The sequence below is a fragment of the Uloborus diversus genome, chromosome 10 (genome assembly GCF_026930045.1).
Source record: "Uloborus diversus isolate 005 chromosome 10, Udiv.v.3.1, whole genome shotgun sequence".
In the NCBI taxonomy this organism is placed as follows: domain Eukaryota; kingdom Metazoa; phylum Arthropoda; class Arachnida; order Araneae; family Uloboridae; genus Uloborus; species Uloborus diversus.
The window spans coordinates 49,526,351-49,545,806 of record NC_072740.1 but is presented as its reverse complement, the minus strand read 5'-3'; the positions used below and the strand labels follow the sequence as shown (position 1 = coordinate 49,545,806).

General features: G+C 33.3%; 1 protein-coding gene across 1 annotated transcript in view; it reads left to right on the top strand.

The window, feature by feature from the left end:
* The window catches only part of LOC129231488 (echinoderm microtubule-associated protein-like CG42247), a gene marked incomplete in the record, with an annotated part of 287,722 nt that overhangs the window by 111,101 nt on the left and 157,165 nt on the right, over positions 1-19,456 (top strand). Inside the window, 3 exon segments of the mRNA XM_054865816.1 lie at positions 833-1,064; positions 6,921-7,070; positions 19,078-19,147. Of these exon segments, the coding sequence (XP_054721791.1) occupies positions 833-1,064; positions 6,921-7,070; positions 19,078-19,147 (452 nt within the window).

Below are 19,456 nucleotides of genomic sequence, written 5' to 3'. Positions count from 1 at the left end.
CTATAACTCCATTGGATGATAGTCTTCACTGAAGTTTCATTTATGATGGAACAGCCGAGAGGTCGTGTCAAAGTTTTGTGCAACCTTATTTCGCTTGGTTTCCCTGTAGATTTATCGTCTCAGTCAACGATGGTTGAATAAGTAAGAGAGATCCTATGTCGTTTTAGACAGCTTTTCATGTTATTTTGATACATTTGTACACGACGTCGTTGTGTTCAACTGCTAAACAGTTTCTTGTTTATCAGTAAAATTTATGTATAGCCCCTTTTCTTTCAGTGGTTTAAAATGATAAAGCTGTTCAAAAACTTCACCAGACGGGCAAATCTGTCTCTCTTCAGTGAATCGTTGACAACAATGGCCCTTTAGAAAATAAGAGAAGCGAGAAATTGACAAAAAAGGGAACCCCCTTAGAATGAACAGCAATTCGACCCCTCTTTCAACCTTAAACGTGGTTGTTAGAAGGAGAAAAACCAATTACCATTTACAATTGATGGAAAGGAGTATTAACAAGCTTGAAGACCTCAAATCAAAGAGAATTATCGACTAGCCGCGCAGTCAGGCTGGTGATCAGTTTCGATTCTTTTTAAGACATGACTGCCTTTGCTACGCATTTATATCGCATTGATCATATTTATTAACCACACGGTTTGAACTGTCGCTGTCAACTTATCATGGGCGCTCCCCCTCCCTCTCGCCCATATATCCTGACGAATGTTTCAGAGTTATATTGTAAAGGAACTAGCTTTTTTATGCTTGTGTTCTCGTTACTTTATGTACTTTTTTGCCATGTCAAATAGCTGTGCCTTTTGAAAAAAAGTTGTATATTTTTTAGAAAACATAAAAGATGATGCCATATCTCAGGAAACTACTACCCAAGTTCTTGAAACAGTCCACCACACTCCTGTAATAACAACATCACCGCCACCTCGAAAGCCGTCTCGGCCTAATAAAGGGCCCGTTAGTAGAAAAAGAGTGACCAAGAATGGGAAGAAAGTTCAGGACGGAGTTTATTCAAAAGGGGATCTCAGCAGCCCACCAAACAAACGATTAGAAATTGCCTGGATGTATCCTTTTTCTTGTGTTTTCTTGTTAATTTTGTAATGTTATTATAATCTAATATATTTCCATAAATTATAACATTATCCTCTAATTTGTGGTATGATTCTTAGAGTATAGTTTTGTATATGCAAGATAAAAATTATATGCATACTGAGTAAAAAAATAAATCAATGCAGATACAGTCGAGCCCGCTTAATGGAATAGCGAATTTTCCAAGAAAAATTATTCTAATAAGTGGGATATTCCATTCAACCATTAAACGGGATTAAATTAATGGACAATTAACGGTTAATGACAATCAACGGTTTGGTACGTTGAAAATGTATTACATTAAGCGGGGTATTCTTTTAACCGATATTCTAATGAGTGAGCTGAACTGTATTCCAAACAAAATCAGGTATATCAAGCATTGGCGTTCATAATACTACCGATGATCTCAAAATTCCTGCCGTCTGCAATAAAGCAACCCTCACAACTGCGAATCATGGAATAGCAAACGAATTCAAACTCCAGGCCGCTCATAAACACGTGCTGCTGCTTTAGTAATTAGTTTTAAGAGATTTTTAGCAGTGGGGACGAGAATCTCGTATACAATGTCTTACAGGAATCCTCACAGAAAAATAAATGGGTTACTGATCCGGGACAGGGGACACCGGTTAGATGTCACGAGAGGTCACTGTGACCGACCAAAAATTTCCTTATTCGGCAACTTTGACGATTCTGCAAAGTTTTGCAAAGTTTGGAGTTCCATTCGTCAAACTTATCATCTCTTGGCGAATTTTGGAGTTCCATTCGTCAAAATTAACACCATTCGCCAAAATGTGTAGTTTCATTCGAGAGATTGAGAATTTCTGCTCTTCCAAAAATTTAAGTTCGGGGCACCCCTGATCCGGGGATCGTGGTTTCCGTCTGATGAGTCTGCCCTTACGAAAGAATCCTGACGCTCAATTCACTTTAGGCCAACTAACGTACTATAGTGAGAATACATTTTAATTCTGCGAGTATGTTTCTGTGTGAAAATGATTCGTATTTTGTATACCTGACCTAACCTTAAAGTTTGTTGCAACTCTTTAACTCTTTTGAAACAACACACACACACACACACACACGCACACATATATATATATATATATATACATACTTGTCGTTTTTAATGATCTAACAGTTAGCCAAAGATGTAGTAATAAACAGATGTTCTTAGAAAACTACACACGGAAAATTAACAAAATCTTGTTGAAACTCACCTATTTGCTTAGGGTTTACTACTATTATCACTTCAGGTAGTTAGATAGAGAAACATATATCGTAGCCTGCAAATAATAAAAAAAGACAGAGATATCTCATTAAAAATTACTCATACATATTTTAACGGATAACAATAAAATGACGCAACGCAGAAATGCGGAAAAACAAGTGGTAAACATAGCAGCTCATATTACCTAAGAAGAATGAGTAAAAAGAAAAAGTCATAAAGTAGTGAGCTATTTTTATTTCAAAGGTATTGGGAGAGGCATTTCGGTCTCCTAGAAATGCGATGCATAACAACATTTCCAATCCCCAAAACAAGGAATGAATGAGAAAAAAAAAAAAAAAAACCAGAGGCATCAATTTATGTTGAGCAAGAAATGTGATGTTAAATGCATATGAAAAATCTTGGAATGTATCATTAGACAAGGAAAACTAACGACATTCGTAAATCTTACGATAACAGGAAAGGAATATTTATCGCAGCTAATGATACATTTGGAAGAAAATTGTTTTGATTTCTAGTCTTAAAGTGATGTAAAATAAAAGACAGCAGTATATGTTCCAGTTCTGTAGTTATTATTACGAGAAAAACTCGGGACGTTTACGACATGACATAAAAGTAACTCAAGTCATAGATGAAATCATGAAGTGGTTGCGTTACTCATTTTTTTCATGTCGTCGCTCGAAAAAAATAGTGAAACAACTCAAAAATACCGAAAATGAGATTTTTAATTGATAATACTTTTAAAAAGTTGATCATTTATATGGGTTAACGACACAAGTCGTAGATAGCACAGTTGCCGGTAGATGGCAACTTTGATTAAAGCCTAATTTGCCCTACGTGTGATTAAATCTTCTAGGAAACCTAATCGACTAGCACAAAATTGCATGAAATGAACAAAAAAAAAATAGTATTAACCATTTTTAAGCGGCATTACAATAATTAAGAATTGTTATGAATGAAACATTAATAAATTACAAAACGAAACAATTAAAAAAAAAGGGCTTCCTGAAAAAGCTGCTGTTTTGAGTTGTGTCACTATTCTTTTCAAGCTGCGATGTGTCACCACCACCATAACGGCGGATGCAATTACCACGAGAATTTGACACAGTTTCTCCATCGGATAGAAGCACCGGGACTCTCTTCGGTGCATGTCTCAAATACAAGCCACTAAATATATTCATTACTAAATCTTAACATACGAATTTAAATCATGATTAATTCCTACCCTGCTTACGATTATTTTGCATTATTACACCTACAACGTAATTACACAGAGCATAAAATGGTAAGACATGGTTGAAATTTAATTTAAATGTAACTCTTATACTTTAAGACGTTCTAAAGAAGGCCTACAGTAACTAAACCTGTGACCTTTAACACAGATGCATGACTTAAAACAGAATTCACAAACTCATGTTACTGAAAACGTAAATGCAGATCGGTATATAGACTTGGATACAGTTCATAACATCTATTACATATTATACTGTAAACTCTCGATTATCAACGAAATAGGATGGCACGTTAACCGCGATAAGCGACGTAATAAGCGAAAACCGCGGATAAACGAAAACCGCGAATAATCCGAATCACAAGTAAAAATTTATACTTAGTGTATGCAATAGCTAAAAAATATTAATAACACTCACACATACATTTAAATTATAACTAGAAATATTGCTACATGGCATCTACTAACATTGAATATAAAAATTATATGTAAAATCTAACAGCGCACAATAACACAAAAGACCGGCGGATAGTCCGACCGCTGATAATCTGGGATATACTGTATATGCTTCAGAGCCGAGTAAGTGAAACTATAATTATGTATCACCGATCAATTGAAGCATGTATCTGATACTGCTGGTTTTTAGAGAGAAAAAAACCATGCTTTGACATTATTAAATTACTTTTAGCTTTTATCCTATATCTTACACTTTAAAAACGATTCAGAAACGTTCTTGGAAAATCTCCCCGGTTAAAGTTAGCTTCAAACCTTTCTGATTTACTACGGAAGTTCCAGAAGTATCAATGCAACCATGGTCAAAGCTACAGCAGAATTTAAATTCAAGTAAGAACCAAGCGTCTTCCTTGCCAGCATTTCTTTGCCTTGCTATGCTGCAGCTGTCCAGATACGTATTAGGAGGGGAACTCTCATAGGGAGCTTAGTCAATCTGGACACGTCGTAATCGCGTTAAAGCCGATATACTTATTAAATACCCTCAGTAAATCTTTAATTTGGTAGCTAAAAATATTTTTTTTACTACAGCGGAAAGTCTGCATTCGTGCAACTTGTAGAAATTTAGGAAACTTTGGTGCAAATGTACTTGATTTTATGGGGAAATAGATGAAAATCTGTGAACTCCCGAAAAGTTTCACGAAAATAATCAGTGACATTTCGGAATTTTTTTACTGTGCAACCTCCATAAGATCACATGCTTTGGCACTGAAAAAAGATTCATTGGAGCCACGAAACACGTCTCTGCTTTAAAAAATAAATAAATTTAAGCTTTTGAAATGTTTTTATTATGCATTTTATTTGGGATACAAGTGATTTTTTTTTTAAATTTAGTTCTTATTGAGTGGATCATATAATATTACTGAAACAAAAAAAAGTTTTAATTACATATATATATATATAAATTTAGCACTCTAGTAATTTCATAGTAATTCAATATATATATATATATATATATATATATATATATATATATATATATATATATATATATATATATATATATATATATATATATATATATATATATATATCCTGATAATCATTGCACAAGTAGAATGGTACTTGAAACAGGAAGACGACGCTAACATTGCGTTACTTCTAATTAAAGTGAAGAACAGGAGTCAGCTGTAATTCTTTAATTCAATTATTTTAGTTTAAGTTCTTCTCTGAAATTCGAAAACAGTATTAAACTAATTTAACAAACCGAATGGTTTGGAAGAGCAATATAATGATCTTAGTCCCAATTAAAGAGCATTAGACGTTTCTTATCCTTGAGAATTTTGACGAAAACTAGTCTGTAATAAGGAAAAAGGAAACCTTATAGCGCTGTTTCTTTTGAAAAGGCAGCTTGCTGACTTGAAAAGTTATTTTTCCATCATACAGCACTTTAATTCCTTTTTGGTTTCTTAATAATGAGAAATAGTACCAAAACAATATAGAACTGTTTTGGATATAACAAACAAAAAAAAATAATCTGAAGGAAAAATTTAATATTAGTCTCATCAGCATTGATAACAGCGAAATATTTCTTTTGGGCAAATCCAGTTTTTTATCATTTGTTTCAAAAAAATACCATACAAACATTCAGAATATGTGAAATATTTCTTCATTGCATGAAAAAAATTAGAATGTAATTAAATTTTGTGGGTTCCAAAAACATTAAATAAATAACATGTTTTGGTTCAGTATTGAACATATCTTAAGATGTTAATTCTGTTAATGAGAAAAATAAATTATTTTAAGGTTTATTTAAATCTTTAAAATTTAATTGCATTACGTTAAAACATTTATGCAATGGAACAGAATATAACATATACAGGCGTCTCTCATATAACACGGTCAATTCGTTCCGTGTAGTGTCAAAACTGTGTTATACGAGACTTTTTTTAAGAGTAACTTTTAACTTATTTTTTTACACTAATTAATCATGTACGTAGTAAAAATCACGTCAATATATATTGTTTTGTATCGAAACCATGTTATACGAGACTTTGAAATAATGTGAATCAAGGGATTTGTACTGTGTTATATAGAAACTAAGTTTCATAAAAACGGAGTAAAAACTTATTAGAGTTCTTATCAAACATTAACAGAATGTATTAAACAAAAATGAAATTCCATCTTTTTTAAAAATAACTTTTGTGTTATATCAAAACCATGAAGTATTAAATTCTATTTTCGTACAATGTAATATCGAAAACGTGTTATAATAATCGCAAATGTGGTAGCATGTAATATCGGAACCGTGTTGTACAAGTACCGTATTATACGAAAAACGCCTGTTCTTGAAGGGAGTCTCTTACCGTGGAATTGCCCTTTTACATAATTTAAAACGTTGGCTCTACTGTAACTACTGAAAGTATGAGCGACACGAAGTCCTCGATAGGTTTTTTCTACTTTGGTATGCATATAGAAGATAAAGAGCTTTTTGTATAAATCATGCCTGCAGCTCATTTAACATATCCTTATAATATGCATCCATCAAATTTTATTAAAACGTTCTTCATTTTTACGCTGATAAACGTACGTGCAGAAAAAAAAAACTGGAGAAGGAGAAACATTAAATTTCAAATTGATATAATGTATGTTGTGAAGAACCAGAAAGTCGTGAGAGAACTGAAGATGTTCATCTCTCTCACGAATTTTTGATTGTGTGGTGAGTTTTTTTTTTTTTGCTATGAGGAGAAGAGGTTCCATTGTAACCTTGAAATAGCTATATGCTGCATTTTCTTGTGAACTTTCGCTTTTTTTTTACGTTGGTTTTTCACCTTAATCATATTGTAGCACAAAACTTAATTGATCACTTTTCATTAACGTAAAAAATTGTAGAACATTGTTGGCAGAATTTTCTTTAATATAAAGCAGTCATGGCTACCATGGATTAGATCCGGGCCGCAACCTGTTTATCCTGGCAACTGGAGAACTGGCGTATTATGTTGGTGCAGTTGCTGTCCTACATCACTACACTAACGCCACTCAAAGGCATTATATGGGTCATACAGAAGACATTTTATGGTAATTCATTTTCAGTTTTTTTTACTTAAAGAATTTTAAGAATATTAGTTGTTGTTCTTATATTACTTTAATAAATTAGCTGGCGTGAAAACGTATTGCGCATTTCTTAGCTAGTTTTTTTTTTTTTTTTGTTATAATATTTTGCTACAAGCAAATCGTAATTATTTTATCATTTTTAACATAATGTTTTGTACGTGATATGCGTACGTATAAAAAAATTGTAGAAAGTCCCACAGAAAGTGTCCTACTTCTTACTCCTTTTGACGGAAAAAAAAAGAAGAAAAAAGCATTCTATAAAAGTTATCCAACATTTTGTATACTTTGAGTATTGTTCCTTTTACGCCATCAAAAACTAACATTGTGATAAATGATTGTTCTTAAACAATGGTTCCACATGTATAAATGACATTTGAGTCAAACTATTCAAAATCACGCGAAAATATTTTGCTGATATACATCCAAAATCAATTACGTTATAAACAACAGTTTTGAAGCGAACGACTGTTAATGAATGCTGTGCTTGTCAGCCGTAATTAAATTAATTGAAGCATTTTTCACTGAATGTCTGCGATAAAATGCATCCGCTTCATTGTTATACATTGAACGATGGTGACATTTAGAAACAGATCTCATTTACAAACAAGTAGAAAAGTGTCGAGGTTTGGAATTTGGAAAATGGAAAACAACTTTTAACAAAAGGTGACGAGCTTGGTACAGTTTAAACAATTTCTTTTGATTGCCATTATGAAGTAATTTCAGCTACGAATTAAGTGCCAAATTTGTAATTAAAATTTATCAGATGCTTCAATTAACATAAAATTATTGAGCGTTATATATTTCTTTTCTTTGCTGTCTCTAAAAGCAGTGATCTTTACATACGAATATATGCTAATTCAGAAACGGCATCCATTAAACTTGAGGGTAGAAAACACGTTAAACAAACCATTTGCGCAAGAAAAGCATTTACATTCACTGCTATTTTGGTTATAAAAAGTTGTAATAGTTAATTATTGCTAGCAGTTTTCAAGCAAATCATAGAATTATATTCTAGAAAATCGAGAAAACTTCCTTTTTTGAATACATCAAGTCTAACATTATTAAGTGGCTTATCTACAGTGGACACTTTTTTTTCAATAATTGATCTAGATACCTAAAACTTTATGTGCTTGCATATTTATTAGACCTAACGAATAAAAAAAATGTTGCAGAAAATGAATACTTTTTGAGAAATTAAAAAAAAAAAAAAAAAAAAAGCGAAAACTTACAAATTTTAAATTGCTACATGCGGCACAATTGCATTTCAAACTTTGAATTTCCACTTGTTTTTGAACCATTATGCTTAATTACATTAATTTATGTATTATATGTATATGAGACAATTTATTAAAAATGCTTGAAAACGAAAATGTATGTGAAAATTTCAGCAAATACGGTGATAATTTCGACAAGAGTTGAATTTCTAGCTTTACGTAACCGTGATTGCTGGAATTTATGCATGAAACTATAACAAGATATTATCGAAATGTTTTTCTAAAGTTTAATTATAATCCAAAAAATATTGTGATGCTTCTAATATTTTATGTTGTTAATGTAATGTTTTAATGTAAATAGTAATAGCAATGTATACGTGCCGCAAAATATAAACTAAAGGGCGTGGTCACGGTTGCGCAAAACCAAACTCGTAGTTTATTAAATAATGCATAGAATGAAAAAAATCTTGTGTCAAGAAAAAGTAGCTGATAAAGCATTAAAAAAAGGAATACTATTATTTTCGATTTTTTGCTCCATTTCAGCATTTTTGGTGTCCACTGCAGCCTTAACATATTCATTAAGTTATTGTTTTGATTAAATAACAGTATAATAGAGTGTACAAACATAATTGTCGGTGTAAAAATCACTACAAAATGTCAGAAATTAAATGGTGAAGGTTTTTTTTTTAAATTTTATACTGTTTTATTTAATTAATTTGTTAATTATTAAATATTATGACGTAGAACAAGCTAGTATTTTGTGTCTATCTTCGGCACATTTTATAGGAATAAACCATTTTTCCAGATATCAGTCAAATCTTTTTTTTTCTTAATTTAAAAATAATTGACTGGCCTTTTTCACCTGTCTTTAATGATGGTTGTGTTACATTATAATGATCATTGACCTAGGAAAAATAATGCAACATCTGCTGATTTTCTTGAAGGAGGTATTTTTTTTTGCGAAAAAAAATAGCAATTGCAAAAATTTGTCGATTCTTTTAAAGATATTTACTTTAATATTTTCAGGATATGGCAACCAAATCGTTATTTCCATTAAAAAATAAAACATATTTAGCAATAAATTAATGATTTTAATGTTTCAAAAATATTTTTCAACTAAGTCTGCAAGTGTTGAAACATAGGAGACATAACGACATGATTTTGAATTTGAACACAAAGAAGCAAAAAAAAAAAAAAACAAAGCTAATAGTCTTTCAACTTTAATGTTGTAAGTTTGATTATTTAATTGCTTCAACTACAATGCATATTTCTCTTGAATATGATATTCATTGAAGAACCTGCAGATTGAGAGAACTGGCTTAAGTCTTTAATCATAAAAAATTTTCTTTGAATACTAAGCAAAATTCTTAAAGCTTTTTGAAACGTCATGTTTCTAATTTCCTCTCCCTACTTTTATCGTTCAAAGAAAGCTAATTTTTGAAAGAAGAGACCATTAAACTTTTCTCATTAAAGGGAAGTATCGACCCTTGGGTTACATTCCTTATTAGAACACCTTTAATATACGCACGTAATAATCTCTAATTTCCTTCTCTCTATCAAGAGATTGGTATAAAATGAAATATTTTACCCATGAGCAAAAGAGTTCAAATAGTCACGTAAACGTTTGATGGGAAGGCTCCTGATTAATGCAAAGATACTGCAATAATTTGAATAAAAGCTTTTTTTACATTTAATAAGCAAACTTGCACGAATATAATTAAAGTGTAGATTTTTAGGCGGTATTTTAAAAGTTTAAAGAAGCGTGTTAATTTAAATGAAATAAAAGAAGCATGTCAAAAATCATGTATCATACGAGTAACTGTTTTGTGCAAATAATGCGATTTTTCCCAAAATTAATATTTTCAAAGAAGCATATTTTGTCATGTGCTGGGATTTATATTACTTTTTTGACACTTTCGAAGTGTCCTCTATAGGTTTCAAACATTTGTTGCAAGATTGTTGAACCATTAACACTAATGTTGAACTTATTAGTTCAATGTGCAGAGAATCACAAGAGTTATATGAGCGTTAAATTATATACGAGGGGGGACCCAAAAGGAACCGGACTAATGGTGCGATGCCAATCCTAGATGAAGTAGAGTGTTCTCCAGCTAGATGGCTCCAAGTAGAGACCTTCACAAACCAGCTGTGCAAGTGGCGTCAGTTTAGTTGATAACGTCGGATCGTAGTGTTGGTTTTCTCAGGTGGGTCATTCTCACACAAAAGGTACAAATAGGCCAAAAAAATTCTTTTAACAAAACTAAGTAAAAAAAATAATAAAAATTGCATAAATGTTTTTGTTTGCTTAAAAATTATGTCCCTATAGTAGTGGTTAAGTTTTCTATTTTATTTTGAAAAAGATTTCAAATATTTTAAATCCTACCTCGTCCACGGAGGGGATACAATAGTCAACGGAGGATATTTTTTATGTAAGAAAGTGTCAATAAAGGTTGTTATGAAAGTAAACATGCGTTTTAAAGCTATATGAACTAATATGTGACTCTTACAAATCAAAATGTGGAGGCTTTTGAAATAAAGACTCAGGACCTCGCTCTTTATGAATATCCTATTTTATTGAAAAAAATCAACATTCTAGCATTTGTAACAAAATCAATAAAGTGCAACCTAATTTAGTTGGAAAAGAAAATATCGAAAGTATGTTCTTAGTTTCATTGATGAGTAAAAAAAAAACCTAATAAATCAAAAGATATTTTTTTTAATTAAAAAAAAATCATTTTCTTTTTTGTTTGAAGAACTTGCCAAAGGCCAATTTAACAAGCTTCGCGGGCCGCTTCTGGCCCGCAGGTTATAGGTTGTGCATCCCTGCCGTACAACAACATAATCATCGATTTTCGGTTTGCTTCTTATCCTTTCTCGATGAATTAATCCCAAATGGTAATGTTTACATTGATCACCACAACTTAGATAGGTGAGGTATCTTGCTTCCATATTTATTTGGTCTTTTTTAAATACAAGTTCATGAATTTTCATTGTTCCTGGAAACGGTGAAATATGCTTTGGAATTTGTTTATCTACATCACTTATAAAACTTTCTTCAACATTTTTTATTATTACATTCTTACAGTTTTTTTGAAGTACCGAAACTAAAGTTTCACAGTCTGGGATATCTGTTTTCTGGTCAACTGAATCGTCAGCATTTCTTTGGTAGCCTTTCTTTGGTAGTAACGTTCTCTCGTTTTTTTCTTACTTTCTTCAAACATAAGAGGATTTTTTTTTAAATTTCTGTCTAGCACGTCGCATGCTAAGTTTCTTTTGTTCCCTCCTCGTTTGGATTTGAACGTCTGACTTCTTTTTACTTTTTGGTTTTGTCATTTTTTTCTACTATTAATAGAATATATAGATATATAGTATATGTAAAGCATTACTGAAATCATTTCACAGAAAAACTGACAAAATGAACTTCTTTAAGAGTCGAATTTAATTTCTTTTCTATAAAAAATACAAAATAAAATTGCCCTATATTTTGTTTAGCAAACTGAAATTTATTATGATTTTTTCTAAGACTTTGTCCCTTCCGTGGACCACGTCATCTCCTCCGTGGACGTGGCATGTCCACGGAGGAGATGACGTGGACATGCCACGGGGAAGTCCACGGAGGAGACAAAAGTAAGCTTTAGAATTTTTCAGAGTTTTGATTTTAAAGTTAAAAAAAATGGAATGCTTCTTTTTATCAAATATACTACTTTTGCTATCTAAAAATGATGTTTCAAATACAAAACAGTTTTATTTTATCTTTTGTATGATGACCACGGAGAATATACTAAGAACTTTGCCAAACCAGATTTAGACACAACAATCCAACACGTGTACAAGAGAACTAAAATTGATCACTAGAAAACAAAATGGATAAGTATCCTACCATTTACCTTATATGGACTTGACTTTTGCTGCCCTCGATTATGTATTTATTAAGTTATTTTAAGTGTCCACGGAGGGAGACTTCAATCTTAGGGACAAAGTTTATGAGTCATTTTCTTTATAAATACAATTTATTTTTTTAAAAATTTTATTTTAAAAACATCTTAGAACTCTTAGCTAGTTAATACAATCAAAGATATTTAAAACCAATTGAAACAGTTTGAGACCAATTACAAATTGCTTTGTCTCACAGACTTAGGGACGTCCAAGGAGGGGATTTTAAAGCAACATTTATTAAAAAATAAAACTGAAATATTAAATTTATTTAATTGTCATGCATAAAATTAATTAGTTCAAAACTTAACTAAAACACATGAAAAAAATATTAAGGAACATACTGAAGTTTTTATTATTTATTACTAAGGGACTGTAAAAGTCACCTTTTTGTGAGAATGACCCAGGTGCTGTTGCTTTCCGCCTGTGAAATCTCTATGGCAGATTTCAAAGAACAAACTGTAAGCTTGAAATTTTGCTTCCTGCTTGAAAAGTCGGTTACGAATAGGTTACTAAATGCTTCAACAAGCTTGCAACAACGATGCCTTGAGCCGTGCACAAGTGTTCGAGTAGTTTGGGCGCTTTAAACGTGGTAGCACGAATGTTGAAGATCATGCTCGCTCTGAGCGCCCTTCAACGCCTCGAAATGATGAAAACTTTAGAAAAATCCGCCAAAAAATGAACGAGAGTCGTCGTTTTACGACTGACGAAACTTTAGAAGAAATAAGAGTGAGTTGGATCTCGTGCGGGCGATCAGAAGAGTGGTTCCTTCACCATGATAACGCTTCCGTACACACAGCCTTCACTATTAACAGCTACTTCGCCTCTTAGGGGTGGCCAGTCGTTCAACGACCCCCGTATTCGCCAGACCTAGCCCCCTGTGATCTTTTTCTGTCCCCCAAGGATAAAAAAATCTGAAAGTGAAGCGTTTTGATGATGTAGAGGCTATAAAAACTACTTCGCAACGGGCACTGGACATGGTCAAAGTTAAAGAGTTCCAGGGGAGCTTCTAACAGTGGGAAAAAAAATTAACAAGTGTATTGCATCTAAGGGGTAACACTTTGAAGGAGACTAACGAAATGTTGTGAATTAACTAATAAATAAACATTTTAGAGCAAAAAACGGGTTATTTTTGGGTCCCCCCTCGTATGAATGCTGAATTATATGAAATACGTAAGTGATAAATCACACAAGTTATACTATTGCTGAATTAGATAAAATATTCGAGTGTCCAATCATATGGTGTTTCAATGGCATCAGATTTATTAACGTCCAATCTTATGAGATATATCTGTTGAAAGGTTGTGTAAAGCAGAGATTCAGACAGCTGAACATAAACAAATACGTTTAATACGAAACATGGGGACACACATACAGCAAGACATGTAGAAAAGTAGTGAAAAGCCCTGATAAACAGACTGCGGCTCTTTAAATAGAATAGAGGGCAGATTTTCAGCATCCAATGATGTTTCTCAAATAACAATAATCTTCCTCCTAAGTCCGATGGTGGATTAAAGAAGAGATTTTGCGAACTCCGTGGAAAGCTGCAAATGTCTCTTCCAATAAGATCTAAGCACAGTTCTTTCTTTTAAACCAATAGAGAAAGCGATTACATTCAACACCCGCCCTTAATCGCTTATTACTAAACAACACAATGACATAAGTTCATGCAATTTAAATTTAGGAAGAGCCTTAGTAAACATATCAGCAATTTGTTTATCAGTAGAAACATATTCAATATATATATTTTCAACATTTAAAATATTTCTAATAAAAATAGAAATTCTTTCTTTAAATTAATATCAATATGTTTCAATCTACCAGAACTATTTTCATTAGTTATACATTTGATTGCAGATTGATTATCTTCATATATGACAATGTTATTTACAGTAAGAAATTCACATGCAATATTTTTATAATACACTAGATCTAATAAAGACTTACCAACTGCGAGTACCTCAGCTTCAGTAGAAGAAACAGCTATTGAACTTGGTTTCTTCACGCTCCATAAAATTGGACACTTTTTATAAAAAATAACGTAACCTGAAACTGATTTGCGATCACGCGGATCTGATGCCCAATCTGAATCAACATACATAGATAAATCAACATTAGAGTCACAACCCTTACTATACACAATTTTATAATCCGATGTACCTTTTAAATATCGTAAAGTTCTTTTAAGTCCTTTCCAAGCCGATTCTGTTGGATTCTCCTGCAATTGACTGAGACAGTTCACAGCGAACAGTATATCGGGTCGTGTTGTCATCGCAAGATACAATAAAGATCCAACTAGTTCACGGTAAGGTCCTTTGAAGATAGTTCCTTCCTCAAAGTCAGCTGGAGTTGACTTTGCTTCTAAAGGTGTTGCACTCGGCTTGCACTCACTCATGTTAAATCTCTTTAATAGTTTAAGAATATACTCCTTTTGATCTAGCACTAATTTAGTAGAAGTAAATTCCATACGAATTCCTAAAAATTCAGAAGCTGGTTCGAGTTTGGACATCTGAAATTCATTTTGAAGATGTTTAATCACAATCATTATTTCTGAAACATCTGATCCAGCGATAAGAATATCATCAACATATAAACAAATTATTATTTTTCTTCCATTCACAATTCTGATGAAAATACACGGTTCCGAGTTTAACTGCTTAAAATTAATTTTTAACATAAATTGCGAAAATCTGAAGAACCATTGCCTAGGAGCTTGTTTTAATCCGTTTTTCAGTTTGAGATTCCTTATTAACATATAAACTTTTATTTAATTTGCATACTCTGCCAGATGAATCGTTGAATCCTTGCGGTTGTTCCATAAAAACAATTTCTTGCAACTCACCATTCAGAAAAGCTGTTTTCACATCCATCACATAAGCCTTTAAATCCTCTTGAAGAATCGGAACAAGAATTAATCGTAAACAAGGCATCCCAATGACTGGCGAATAAGTTTCTACGTATTCCTTCTGCTGGTCTCCTCTGGCGCAAAAGTCTGGCTTTGAGAGTTCCATCTCTTTTCTTCCTAAACACCCACTTACACTTTATGGGGCTCGCGTTATCAGGGAGATCTACCAGTTCCCAAGTTTTGTTTATCTGGATGGAGCGCAATTCTTCCCCCATCGCGACTTTCCACTGGGCTTGTTGTTCTTCCGGTAGTTTTGAGATGTCATAAAAGGTCAACGTCTCTTCTGACGTGTACATTGCTTCATATCGTTCTGGATTTTTACTTTTTCTTTCTGATCGTCGGGGTGCAGCTGCGGGCGTTTTGGTTTCGTTTTCTCCTAACTCTTTATTTACATTTCTGTCGTGTTTTTCCTCGTATTTTTCTTCTCTTTTCGGGAGCTCGTCTGGTGAATTACTTCTATCTTGCACATATACTTTATTTTCATTGAAGCGAACATTACGTGACACAATAACTCTGTGCGTATCAGGATCCATTAATCGATATCCCATGCTAGAATATCCAATGAAGATCATTCGTTTAGATTTCGGATCTAATTTTTGTCTGCGAGTATCAGGAATTTTGGCATAAGCATCACAACCAAATAATTTTATTTGATTTAAATCCGGTTTCTGGGAATATTTTAGTTCAAAGGGTGACATTTCATTTAGGCTTGAACTAGGGATTCTGTTATGAATATATGCTGCAACTTGAATAGCATATCCCCAACAGTTCTTAGGTAAATTTGCATCATATAAAAGTGCACGGGCTTTATCAAAAAGTGATCTGTTCATCCGCTCTGAAATTCCGTTCAATTCGTGAGTATAGGGAGGGCAGGGATCTATCGTAACTCCAAGTTTATTTGCTATCACTTTAAGTTCACCTGAAACATATTCCTGGGCATTATCACAACGGATTTTTCGAACGCTTTCATTCAATTTGAGAAACTTTTTGATTTCCACGGGAACATCACTTTTCTTTTTAAGAAGACGAACTTCACAAAAACGAGAATAATCATCAACTAATGTTAACACATACCTTTCACCCGCTTGAGTTGGTGGGTTGACCGGACCGCATAGGTCAGAATGGATTGTCATCATGGGAGCTTTTTCTCTTCTTCGGTTTCCTATTCCTATAGGGTTCGCGGACTGCTTCGCTAACACACATTTATCACAAAATTTTTCGCTTATTGGTAATCCTAGTTTGCTCAGAACATGGTTTCCGGAGTGTCCTAACCTGCGATGCCACAGTTCACCTCCATCTTTTTCTGCAACAAAGGAATTTGAAATGAAGGGAACAAAATCACTTGCATATTGACCTTTTGAATTCAGCTTGCACAAAACGAAGTTTGTACTTTCCTTTTCAATGACTGCTTCGTCATTTTTGAATCTCACAGTGTATCCAGCTTTTTGTATCTGTTTCACTGAAATGAGGTTTCCATTTAGTTCTGGAACATATAACACATCTTTCAGTAGGATCTCCTGCACACCGTCAAATAATACACCGCGAATAGTTCCTATTCCTTTTACTTCCAGTTTACTGGTTTTTGCAGCGCATGACACAGTTCCTGAGGATGGTTTTAACTCCTCAAACCATTCCCGATGTGCACACATATGAGCTGTAGAGCCGCTATCTGCTATAAATGACCGATGTTCTACTTCGCCAACAACGAAAGTCACTGCAACTGCTCCACCCTTTGATGAAGTATTCTTTCCCGTCTGGACTGTGCAATTCCTCTTAAAATGTCCTTTTCTTCCGCACTGGTAGCAAACTATGTTACTTCTACAAAATTTTGCAATGTGCCCTGTTTTGCGACACTTGTTACACACTACCCGATGATTTGTAGAAAAGGCTGCACCATTTGATGACTCTGTTTTCCACGATTTGGGCTCCGAGACTCGACGATCTCTCATCAGCGCTTCAGCATCCAGAAGACGACTGCAAACAAATTCTAAAGTCAAGTTCTCCGAAGGCTGATTTTCTATTGCAGATTTCGATGCGTCATACTCTGCTGGAAGATACATCAAAAGATAGACAATACTGTCCATGTCGCTCACTTTCACGCCACACGATTTTAGTTGGGCAATGAGCTTGTTCACTTCATCAATATGCTCCTGCATGGATGAGTCCTTTTTCATTTTCAAAGTTAAAAGTCTCTTTCTAACCAATATCTGACTGACCGCTCCTTCTCGAACATAGATCGATTTCAATTTTGCAATTACTTCAGCACAAGTCTTTTCTTCCGAAAGCGAAACTAAAACTTTATCACTAAGAAATGATAACATCAAGGCATAGGCCTTCTTACTCGCTAAAAGTTCATTAGCTTTCAAAGAATCCGCTTCACGTTCCAAATACACCTCTAAATTCTTTGCTGCGAAAGCCGCTTCCATTCTCCTGCACCATAGAGAGAAATTCCTTCCGTCAAAAGGCTCAACGGAATATTTTATCTCGTCCCCCATGTTACTCCGCTCCTGCAGTGATTTAGTAGCTGGGTAAAACTTAGAACTAACCACGCTCTGCTGTTGAAAGGTTGTGTAAAGCAGAGATTCAGACAGCTGAACATAAACAAATACGTTTAATGCGAAACATGTGGACACACATACAGCAAGACATGTAGAAAAGTAGTGAAAAGCCCTGATAAACAGACTGCGGCTCTTTAAATAGAATAGAGGGCAGATTTTCAGCATCCAATGATGTTTCTCAAATAGCAATAAGCTTCCTCCAAAGTCCGATGGTGGATTAAAGAAGAGATTTTGCGAACTCCGTGGAAAGCTGCAAATGTCTCTTCCAATAAGATCTAAGCACAGTTCTTTCTTTTAAACCAATAGAGAAAGCGATTACATTCAACAATATCATTTTTGAATTATGTGAAATATGTGATTGACTGATTCCACGAGTTGAATGAATGATGAATTCTATGAGATATGAATCTCTAACCAAATGAATAATTTGATTGCTGCATGAATATTTCAGAACAAAATTCTCCTAACTAAACGTAAAATTAGAAATAAAACTACCTGAGATAAATTCTCTCACTAAAAGATGAGTGGCAATGTACCTATAGTCCTTTATGCACCTTAAATCTGAATAAATAAAACTTTAATCTCTATCCATATTGACATAAAACGGAAATCCCGTACCAGATTTGCTTAAAAAGAACAATTTGCGTAAACGTAACACAAGTATAAAAGTCACCTAACATGGAGCATGTGATTTCAAATATTGTATTTCCTTATGAAACATATCGTTACATATTTGCTTATTTTTACATACTTCATTGTGCATTTAAAATGTAATTTAAGTAGCTAAAAAAAATTCTTATAAAAATATTCACAGTTTAGTGATAAAAAGAAAGAATATATGCGATTCTCGCGAAAAAGATGTTTAGAAAAAAAATTAGCTAGGAGATTAAAAGCAATAGTACTTGACGTATTGCACAGATATAACTTTCATCCATTATTGAAAAGGCTTTCCAAGAGCTTGAAACAAATGTGTGCCAAATAAGAGCATTTTTTGAATGCATAATACAGAATTTATAGTTTGTAAACCTTTAAAAAACCTTTATTTAATGCTTATTACTCTCAGCCAAAAATATTTTAAAAAATAAGCTACACAACAATACAGTTTTGTTGTACTAGTACAGAGAAAGATATTACGAATTTTAAATGCGATAACAAGTTCTGTATATATATATATATATATATATATATATATATATATATATGTGTGTGTGTGTGTGTTTGCGTGTGTGTCGCTTATTTTATGAACCAAAATCCTTTCAAGAATAATTAAGCTTTGTCTTTTCCTGAATAATGTTTTATGCATAAATGCATAAAGCCTCTAGAGGCTTTAACTTTCTACAGCTCATTTTATCCTTTTCCAGCATGGCTCTTCATACGCACGATGACGTGTTAGCAACCGGGCAAGGATCTGGAATCGATAACAAATCACAGGTTAGTTTAGCCATTTCTCTTTAAATGCAATGTTTCCTTGGATTTCCGTTTCCACTGATATTCATTCATCGTTTCTACGAACTAAAGTCTATCCGTTTGTTGTTGACTTTTGTTGATTTTCATGGATGGGCGTATGGGAATGGCTCAGATGTAAAAAAGAAAGAAAAGAGTAGAAGGAAATACTTTCAAAGGTACTGGAATTGTTTTTCCATGTAATCATAAAATAGGCGTTTCAGCACAATTCTAAAGTTGTATTCCTTAATTATGCTGATAGATCAGTGTGCCATTAATGTCTAGATTATCAATTTG